Source organism: Capricornis sumatraensis, chromosome 1 (genome assembly GCF_032405125.1).
Source record: "Capricornis sumatraensis isolate serow.1 chromosome 1, serow.2, whole genome shotgun sequence".
NCBI lineage: Eukaryota > Metazoa > Chordata > Mammalia > Artiodactyla > Bovidae > Capricornis > Capricornis sumatraensis.
The window spans coordinates 39,489,433-39,500,465 of record NC_091069.1 but is presented as its reverse complement, the minus strand read 5'-3'; the positions used below and the strand labels follow the sequence as shown (position 1 = coordinate 39,500,465).

General features: G+C 43.8%; 1 protein-coding gene across 3 annotated transcripts in view; it reads left to right on the top strand.

The window, feature by feature from the left end:
* Positions 1-2,364: 2,364 nt before the first annotated feature.
* Positions 2,365-11,033, top strand: part of ARHGAP25 (Rho GTPase activating protein 25) — a 48,485-nt gene continuing 39,816 nt past the window's right edge. For all 3 annotated transcript variants that reach the window (XM_068971135.1, XM_068971115.1, XM_068971124.1), the window contains exons 1-2: positions 2,365-2,731; positions 9,810-9,897. In XM_068971135.1, the coding sequence (XP_068827236.1) occupies positions 2,549-2,731; positions 9,810-9,897 (271 nt within the window). In that variant the 5' untranslated portion in view covers positions 2,365-2,548. The remainder of the gene's footprint in view (positions 2,732-9,809; positions 9,898-11,033) is intronic.

Sequence of the window (11,033 nt, the reverse complement as noted above, 5' to 3'; positions counted from 1 at the left end):
AACCACCACATGGCACCCACCTGATTCCCTCCTCTCCTGCACAGGCTGCCTTTAGTGGCATTACCCTAGAAGCCATATGAAGGTTTCTCACCAAGCGCTTGCTAGGAGGGATGGCATCCCTCCCAAGTCTGGTGCTGCTTCAGCTGAATGATCACATAAATCCCATTGAGCTGGGCTACGCAGAGGCTATTGAGGTGAGAGAAGATCCCTGTGCATCCGTCAGAATCCCTCACTCTTCAGTCTTCTTCCAAAATTCTGAATACAAACCATTCTTCCCACTTCTGCCCTCTTTCTAGTACAAATATGAGTCTTTCCAAGTGACAGTCTCTGGCTTAGAGAGACACTTCAAATTCCCTCCTCCCCATGGTACTCCTACCCAGACCCTCCTCTGGTTCCCTCAGATCATTGAAACAGCCTTAGAGCAAGTGACCAGCCCCAGAGTGGCTGTTCTTTGAGTTACAGATGGAAGACCTTGAAGACAGCAGTAAAGGGAAGAGCAAGATCTAAGATAAAATCCTTAACTGGCATGGCCAGGACACATGGATATAAAGCAAATGTGTTGCTAGCATGCTGCTGAATTGTCATCAGAATGTCAAGTAACTTTTTACTACAGTGGGGTATCTGCACTGTTATGATGTCTGTGCAAAGGAGGTTGAATTAAGTATGTCTTGTATCCTGGTGTACAACATAGGCTGATCTCTCCAGTCCCTGGTGAGAGGTAAGGGTTGCTGCTGCAAGCTGCACCTTGGGAATGACAGTATGTGACAGGAACGCAGACCCTTTGTGGGGTCAAGAAAGCCCAGTTAGGAAAGAGTCCATCTCAGACAGCAATACAGGATGAAATATATAAATAGGGTGATAACTCTGGATCCAATTAGAGTCAGTGGAAGAAAGACTCTGTAATGCTGTATACAATTCTGGTATTTGAAAGCATGTCGTGAACAGAAATACAGGACGAAAAACCAACAGGGAATCAAAAGCCAGGAGAGAAGTTGTTACTTCAATGCATTGAAGGTGGGAATGAAGGAAGAAGGAAGATTTGATGATGGAGTAACATTCTGAAACGAACAGGGAAGTTTAGGAGATCCTCAACGGTGATCTCCATCTTCAAAGTAGGAAGTAAAGTCCTCTGTTGATAAAAATAATGAGTGACATTTGTTCACCTTGGATGAGGGACTGTGCAAAGTGGTTTATATATATATATATAAATTCATTTAATCTCCACAGCAATTCCATAGAATAGGGGCTATGATGATCTTAGTTTAACAAGTGAGGAAGCAGGCTCAGAGAAGTTGCCTGATGTGTCCAGGCTGAAAGATCCAAGAAAGGAAAAACCAGTCTTTAACCAGGTGAGATGAGATGGGCTGAGAGAGGAGTTGGCTTAGTTCAGCTACGTCATGAACGTTCTGGGGACTGACAAAAGCTGGATCAAGGGATTATAAGATGGAGACTTCCTCCAGCAAGGAGGAGTCTGCAGACACAGGAAACTGACAGGTATGAAGTTCACTTAGCACAAGGCTGAGGAGACAGGGCGCTCCAACATGATTTTAAGGGCACTGTTGAACCAGCTGGGAAAGAAGGAAGGGAGAAACAGAGAAAGGACATGCTGACCCGCGGGGGGACCCCAGGTTGGCTGATCGACTGCTGTGGAAAGGAGGGAAGGAGAGAGTTATCCTCAGTGGGAGTCACCGTGGAGACAAGCTGTGGTCGCCTGGACCTCATCTGATGACAGGCAGAGCTCTCCTGTGAAAGCAAAAGGAAGCTACACAGTGCAGTGGGTGGAAGGGTCTGGATTCAAATTCTGCTTCTGTGTCCTGTTGACAGACTCATGTTCCCTTCAAATGCTTGTATGCTGTCAGCCACACGGGAGGGGCAACCCAACCGAAAGGGTAATGAGAAGGCAGCCACAGGGAGGCCCTTGGTCCAGCAGAAAGGGCTGTGAACTCGCCCAGTGGGCAGGGGGATAGAAAGCACTTGACGACCCTGGGCAGAAGGATTTGGGAGGTGCCCGCATTCTGCATGGTGGCTGTAAGGTCAGGGGTGAGGAGCTTGCGGGGGCAGCCGGGGCAGGGCAGAACCAGACAGTGAGGTTGCGGAACACAGCAACTCCTTCTGTGGAAGAAGTCAGGCAGCTTCTGGGGGCTCTGCAGCTGCGTGGGACTCACCCTGAACCCTGAGAGCAAGAGGCACTATTTTCTCCCCTCTCTTGTCAGATATTGACTCCCACGCAGGAAAAAGGAAGCACCTTTTGTCAGATGCTGCGGCCACTTCCTCTTCAGACGGCTCCAGCCAATCTCTGGCTTTGTAGAAGGAGGGAGCAGACTCCAGCTGCCGGACCTTGTGGGTGGAGAGCCCCAGGGCCGGCGCTGGTGGGAGTGGGCCCCTCGGCTGGTTCGCTGGGTCCCGGGGCATCCTCTCTGCAGCAGATCTGGAGCCCTGAGCCCGGCCAGGCTGGGGCCCAGTGCCTCCCGGGCCCTCCCTGCACACTGCTCACAGCCCAGGTCAGCCCGCCTGTCTGTCCCTCTCCACAGCTCGGTCAAGGAGCGTGATGACCGGAGAGCAGATGGCGGCCTTTCACCCTGCATCCACCCCCAACCCGCTGGAAAGGCCCATCAAGATGGGCTGGTTGAAGAAGCAGAGGTCCATCGTGAGAAACTGGCAGCAGAGGTACTTCGTGCTGAGGGCACAGCAGCTCTGTTACTACAAGGACGAGGAGGACGTAAAGCCACAGGTACCAACCAGGCTGTTTGCACCTTCTTCCTACAGCTGTCCCCTCCCGGGCGTGGGAGGCGGATAGAGCGCCGGAGATTCCTATAAACTCACAGGGGGTTTCTCACTAGAATAACATCCTGTCCATTCGAAAGCACTTCTCTGTCTTTCTCACCCTTGTCAAAATAATATAAACTGGGCTTCAGAGATGACAGGGTGATGATCCTCCACGGAGTCCCAAGATGATCACTGGGGCTCTTCCTAAACACAGCACTAAGTCAAGCCTGGCAGCTATGGTCTTTTCTTTTTAACTTTTTATTTTGTATTGGGGTATAGCCGATTAACAATGCTGTGATAGTTTCAGGTGAACAGCAAAAGCGACTCCGTGACAGCATGGTCTTGATGGGGATGCAGAGCACAAGGGCTCAGGAAGAGTGGATTTGGCTTCAGGAAAATTGATCTGAGGCTTTGATTTATTTGTCTGTTCAATCAGTATTTGTTGAGCATCTACTTTGCACCAGGCAGTGTTTTGGGGAATTGAAATAACCCCAGTGAGTAAAACAGATTAAAAAAAAAAACACACACACAAAAAAACCCTGCCATGTGGAACTTAGAAGATGGGGTGGGGAAGACAGAAAATAAACATTAAGATAATCATTAAGAAAAGCATGTGGTTTGTTAGAAAATGACTATTTCTATGAGGAAAAAAATAGAGTGGGCTAGGGGGATTGGTCATTTGAGGGAGGTGGTACTATTTCAAGAAGGGTGGTCAGGATGACTTCATGAAGAGGGGGACATCTGAGCAAAGATTAAGGAGGAGTGGTAACTGGGCAGGCAGATCTCTGGGGAAAGAGCACTCTGGGTGGCAGGGACAGGCAATGCAAAGGCCCTGAGGCCTGAGGCCTGAGGTAGCGTGTGTCTGATATGTGTGGGAAATAGCAAGGAGGGCAGAGTGGGGATGAAAGAGTTAGAGAATGAGAGTATCAGAGAGGGTGAAGTCAGAGAGAAGGCAGGAGGTGGGGGTGCAAATTGCAAAGGACACGGTAGGCCTCTGTGAGGACTTGAGCCTTTATACTGAAGTAAATAGGTGGCCTAACAAGATTTCCAGAAGAAAGGGGTCATTCTTGTTGTGTGTTGTAAAAAGATGGCTCTGGCTACCATGGTCCAAAATAGATCCAAGGCGGAAGTGGAGAGGCATAAGGGTGATTTAGATGAGAGGCTATAATGTTTAAAATCTCAATAGGAGTTGGGGGCTGCAGGAAAATGACCAGATTGCCTGATATACTTTGAAAGTACAGTAAACGGGACTTCCAGGTGGAGTGGATGGGGCTAGAGAGGGCTTTGATCCTAAATCTTGGGCTTGGGTCTTTTCTTCCAGCCTCATGGCCATTGTGGTGAATGAGAGCAAACGGAGATGTTAGTAACAGCTGAGAGGCCCCAGGTGTAAATTGTATGTCTCAAGGCAACCAGGAAGGCTGGACACCCTCTCCTAGAGCAGTGGAGGTGAAAGAGTAGGCTTGGCTGGAAGGGGTTTACTAGGGAGAACAGACTCTAGAACCTTCTGGAGGCAGGAAAAAAATCCCCAAGAAGGGTGAAGATATTGGAAGTGGGTGACAGGGTATGTAAAGAAACGAGAAGGTTCTTTTGGAAGAGAACAGTTCTCTCTAAGGGCAGGCTTGAGGCTCTGTAACACATCGGCAATGTGTTGGCCCGCCACCCAGAGGGCTGGGAGTGTTTGTTCCTGCAGAGGCTGGAGAAGGGCTGGACACCCCACCACTGACTGAGTTCTTGATCAGTGTCCTGTGTGTAGAAACCAGACTTTCTTCACTTGACAAACAGACCCCATCAGAGTCAAGCAATTACAGGCTAAGATGGAGTTCCTAGTGCATTAATAGTAAGGCAGGAAGTCTTCCCATCTGCGAAGAGTAAGGGAGATAGCAGTGCATTGGCCTTCTGAAATTAGCAGAAAGGGTAGCTCAGTGAGACTTACTTCACTGAGGTGTTGTGGGGGAGCTTATGTTTGGTTCTACTACCATCTGGCCATGTAATTACTTAATTTTTCTAGACCCCTCTTTCTTCTTTTCTAAAATGAGACAGTTATCTGTCACAGGATTATATGAAGCACATGTAAAAAGTTGTTTTGTAAAAGCAAAAACTGATGTCAAAGGATAAAATAAATTATTGGTGGTCCTAACCTTTCTCCCTTACCTTGGGAGGAGGAAACTCAGAATCCTTTCAGGATTAAATTAGTAAAGCTGCTTCGAGGATGACAAGTGTGGCTTATTTTTTAGGAAACCTATTAATGTATCAAGCCAATAAGTCAAGATCAAGAAGTCAAATGAGAAAAATTACACAACCCCTAAAGAGATGGCTGAAAAGAGAATTTGATAAAATTCAAAACTCATTTCAGACATAAAAAGTTTTTTAAAAAGCTTTTAGTAATAAAATGATAGTTTCTTAGAATATTTTACATTATATGGGTATGAACATTTTGACTACAAAAGCCATATGGGAACATGGTAGGAAATTTGGAGGATGCAGAAAATCAGAAAGTAGAAAATAAAAATTATCCCATCAGGAAGAAGTAGCTACCCAAATTCCCAATTCTTTGTTTTTTCTATGCATACACATTTAAAAATATCTATTCTGAATGTGAAATTAGTATAATAATATTTTAATTAAAATTAACTATATGTCATGAATATTGTCCCTTATTATTAAATATCCTTCTACAATGTAATTCTTAGTGGTGGCAAAATAATTTCTTGTGTGGACATTCTATAATTTTTTAACCAATTTCATCCTAGAAATTAGTTGAGAATTTGGGCTGATGTTTCTATATTACTGTAACAAACAAGAATTAAGTGGACATCTTGTAGACTTTTCATATATCCATCATTATTTCATTAAGATAAAGAAAAATCTATACAAACTAAAGAACTTTTATTATACTATCATTTAACTTTGTTTTGGGATCGATGCTGCTGCTGCTGCTAAGTCGCTTCAGTCGTGTCCGACTCTGTGCGACCCCATAGAAGGCAGCCCATCAGGCTCCCCCATCCCTGGGATCCTCCAGGCAAGAACACTGGAGTGGATTGCCATTTGCTTCTCCAATGCATGAAAGTGAAAAGTGAAAGTGAAGTCGCTTCAGTCGTGTCCGACTCTGTGCGACCCCATAGACGGCAGCCCACCAGGCTCCTCTGTCCAAGGGATTTTCCAGGCAAGAGTATGGAGTGGGGTGCCATTGCCTTCTCCATTGGGATCCATAGACATTGCAAATATCTTGAAGTGAAATGAAAGCTATGAAATAAATTCATGGGAAAAAATAAAGGTCTATTTCCACCCTATGTTTCACACCATTCATGATGCTGGATGGATTAAAGACTTACATGTGTAAACAATTCATAAAGATCCGAGAAGAAAGTGTAATTACCTTCATGATCTTTGGGAAGCAGAGTTTTCTTAAGCACACTTTAATTTCTTAAGCTGATTTTAATTGTATAAATAGAAATTTCTCTGTCTTAAAAACCAAAATAATAAGGTGAAAAGGCAAGGAACAAACAGGAAAAACTGTTCATATACATCTGGTAAATATTCTTCATACCTAAAGTACTCTCAAACTTATAAGAAACAGCAATAGGAAAATGAGCAAAGGACTTAAATGGACAATTTCCCAAAGAAATGTAATAGCCAAAAGGCATATGTAAAAAATTTCACTCTTGGTCGTAATTAAAAGACATGTAATGGAAGTTAATGAGATATCATTGTCCTTTTATAAAAGCGGCAAAGATTTTCTAGAAATTCCAATATTAGTGAAGACTAGGGAACAGGAACTGTCATGCACAATTGGTAGAAATAAGAATCTGTACAACCTTTGTGGAGAGTAATAAGCCTCTTTAAAAATGCTAATTATTTGACCCTCCATTCCTCACGTAGGGGTTTATAATAGTGACATAGAAAGAATATATAGCAAAAGGGGCTAAGTTATATCAGGGAACTTATATATATTTATACAATAGAATATAATTCAGCTGTTTATGCTGAATTGATACTTTTTGAAAATGAAAGACATTGATAATTTAATTGCTTTGAAAAAAAGCACTTAACAGCAGAGGATGATTTATATGCTAATCCCATTTTTGAGGGAAAAAAGAATCATGAATCTGTAATTTATGGGAAAAGACTTGGAAAGAAATACACAGAGGTGTTAACTGAGTTATCTGAGTACTGGAGTTACACAAAACTTTAATTTTCTCTTTATTTATGACTAAAATATAAATTAGTTGTAAATTTAAAAAGAACACACATCCCTAAAAAACTCAGAACACAATGCTGCAATCATCTTAGAGCAGTGATATGAAAAAGGCCCTCATGTATACTGATGATGAGTACGTGCAGCCTTTCTAGAAAGCAATTTGGCTAGATTTCTAAGAGCCAAAAATATATCCAGAATGACCCTGTCATTCTGGTTTTAAGAAGCTCTTCAAAAGAAATCAGATATGTGCAGTGCTATTTGTAATGAGAAACATTGGATGAAGTGTCTGACAAAGGAGAATGATTAAGTAAATTACAGAGCCCTGTGTAATGGACTCTTATTTATGCTCTTCCAGGGAGGGTTTGGGAGAAGGCAATCTGTACATTTTTTCCTCTGAGTTCTCAGAAAGGTCTGTCCAGCTCTGACAGTATAATGCCCTGTAAGTCCATGACCTAGTTTTCTATAACTCATTCCAAAATTTCTTTGTCAAGGAAGTTGTTTAAAACAGAATCTCAGTGAATTGCTCTCAAGTCGCTGCTACAATGATGGTTTTAGACAATCCTGGTATAGCTGTCCCGTTGCTTCATCTGCTTTCTCTGAAGTCAGAACAGATGGCTGTCTCTCAGGGGCAAGCTGGGAAGTATTTAACCAACAGCCTGCTGGTAGAGGAACTATTTTGGATGAAGCACTTGCCAATTTCTGTGGTGTAAACACTCCCACCATGGCTGATTCAAGCTACCAGCATCCCTGAACTCAGAATTGAGAACGGAAGTACAGTAGCACAGTGTTAGACACTATTTCTACCACACAGATTGATTACATGTAAATAACTATATGAAGAAAAATGATAGTAAAATATAGCAAAACATTAGGTAAATAGAAATTTTTTTTAATATTTATATGAGATGATGGATGTTCACCAGACTTATTACAGTGATCATTTCATGATGTTTGTGGGTCAAATCATTGTGCTGTGTATCTTGAACTTGGACAGTGTGGTATGTCACTTGTGTCTCAGGAGAACTGCAAGAAAAAGAAAAAGAGATTTGGAAAATGATAAATTCTGCATAGTACTATCTTTATTTTTAATACAAAATATTTCATTGAAAGTTCATATAATTTAACTTTTAGTAATGGCTATGAGCTATGGGAACAAAACAAAACACTTGTTTTTTAGACAGGAGGAAGCCCTGCCTAGTAGGAAGAAAAATAAAATGTCATTTCAGAGGTATCTGTCTCTCCTAAATACATCTCTAAACTATTATTTGATAAATTTAATCCAAATAGAGTACAAATAAAATGCAAAATGTGTAAGTACCATTTATTGAACAGTTACTCAGTGCTGGGATCTGTGTTAAAAGTCCTGCATATACTATCCAGCAGCATAATCTCAGGGTCAATTTTTTCCTGGGGCCACTGATATTTAAAGATAATGAGGAGTGTGTAGGTGGTGGCTATTTTTAAATAATAAAATTAGAGAAGTATAAGCAGATATTTTTCATTTTCCTTCTTCCCCTGCCTCCCTCCTCCCCCTCCTTCTCTTCCCCTTTCTCCCCTCCCCCTCCTCTTCCTCCTCTTGTTTTTTTTTCTACTCTGTTCCTCAGTCTTAGGCATTTTCATTTCTAGACCCCTGAGGAACATTTATTCTTTCGGGATTCTGAGCTGATATGAGAGCTGCTTAAGACTCTTTCTTTATAGCTTCTCTGTTGCCAATCCTTTCATCCGTGGTTTGTTCTAGAAATAAGACGTCCATGTTTACTCAACTGTGAATCAGATACACTACCTATTACAGTCAGTGAGATGTAAATTATGAGTGAGTGACGCGAGGACGAATTAGTTATGTCCTTTCCTGCAGTTACTTAGACTTTGAAAGCGTTGGTTTCCTCATCTGTGAAATGGGTGTGGCCACCCTGCCCTGCTTTTGATTTGGGGCTGTTCTGAGGTCTAAGGAGATACTGCGTGTGGCGGTGCACTGTCAGTGGTGAAGCAGTGTGTGTACGCGAGGTGGAGGTGACTTGTTTTTCTGATGACATTTTCATGTGTGAGGTCACAAGTTCCACCCTCACTCTTCTACCCCACCCGCCCCCATGAATCCATGATCCTCCTCCCCTGTCCCTTCAAGGGACATTATGCTGAAGAGTCTCAGCACCTCAGCTGTAATGGTCAAGAGCACAGGCTGTGAACACACTTCTGAGATGAATTTCTGCCACTTCCTAGCTCTGTGACATTGGGCAAATCACAGAACCATTCTGATCCCATTTCCTCACTTGTGAATTTGTGTAGCAATACTTTACTTGGAGAATTGATGAAAAGACTAAGTGAAAAATATGCAGCTGAAGTGCTTAGCAAAGGCACAGACTCCTGGAGTGTGCTGCTGCTAAGTACAGCAAAGGCACAGACTCCTGGAGTGTGCTGCTGCTAAGTGCTGCATCTCCTTGATGACCTCGCTTCAGTCCTCAGTGCCCCCTCTGGCGACCTGGCAGGTGGTAGGATCCCCCCAGCCTCAACATGGCCTCCACAGAGATCAGGTATCTGGTTTGGCCATGAATTTGGGCTCTTGGAAAAGTAGGTAGAGACACAGGTTGTTGACAGCACCCTCTCAGCTCATTCTCTGGTCAAGACCTTGTCCTCTTTGTCTCCTCAGGCACCTCCCTTGTGCTCACATAGCTGCCACTTAATTTGACCGAGGTCTGAACAGCCGAAGGGCCCCATTCGAAGCTGAGATGCTCGCTTTCATGTTCTTCTCCACCAGCCCAGCACTGTCCTGCCTGTCCTCCAACTTAAGTTTAGTTTGAAGCTGATGACATTTCTGTTTATCTTAAAGGCCTCACTTTCAATCTTTCAGGGCTGCATGTATCTACCTGGAAGTACAATCAAGGAGATCGCCACAAATCCAGAAGAAGCAGGGAAGTTTGTCTTCGAAGTCATTCCAGGTAGGTGACAAAAAGTGGGAGAGATGTTCATTACATTCCCTGGTTACTTCTGATCCCAGAAGTCAAGGCTACATTCAGTGAGTCTGTCAACCAGCTAGCCCACCAACCTAGTAAGAATGCATAATAGTTCTATATATAGTTAATGATCCCATACTAGTTCATTAATACCATGGAAACTAAGTGGATGTGCATCTGATTCAGCTCTGTAAGCATTTCATGGGCACCCGCTTGGAGCCAGGTATTCACTAGGCACTGGGACACTGATCTGAGAGTATATCACCCTCGCTAACTAAAAGGGAGCTTCCCTGGTGGTTCAGTGGTTTGTAAAGAATCTGCCTGCCAATGCAGGAGACACAGGATCGATTCCTGGATCAGGAAGATCCTCTGGAGAAGGAAATGGCAACCCACTCCAGTATTCTTGCCTGGGAAATCCCATGGATAGAGGAACTTGGCAAGCTACAGTCCATGGGGTCACAAAAATGTTGAACTTGACTTAGCAACTAAGCAACAACATGAAAAGGACCTTAGCTTTGAAGATGAGTGGGACAATAAAATGAACAAAGTATAAATAGAACCATGAGAAACTGCCGTGTTGGTAGGTCAAAAATGGTCGATAATCAGCAGTCTCATATGGTGCGATGTGACCTAGTAAGAAATGACAGCTCCAACTTCCTGAGTACTTATTACATGTCGGGTGCTGTAATTCACCTATCACACAAGTTAACAGCATGCTGGAGATGCCTCTTTCTAATCAGGAGTTACCTTCCTGGAACACATGTAGGAAACAGGGGAATTTGTCTGTTCGTCTCAAGGGGAGTTGATGTGTCCCCCTGAAGCTGCTTCTGCCCGTCTCTTGCCCCACCAGGAACTCCAGGGCTGCTGGTCCAGCTCTGCAGCCATGTTTGGCTGCTGCCATGCTGACACAGCAGGAGAGGCCCCAAGTCCCCTGAGTGCCCCCTCCCTTAATTCTCTTTTTAACCCTCACACAAGTTGGTCGTATGCATAAGAAACTTGAGGGGGAAGGCAGTATAGCAGAGAGGGTGGACGTGCACTATCTGGAGCCAGCCTGCCTGGGACCACATCTGGCCCTGCCATTTGCTGCGTGTGTGATAGAGTAAAGTGAAAGTCACTCAGTC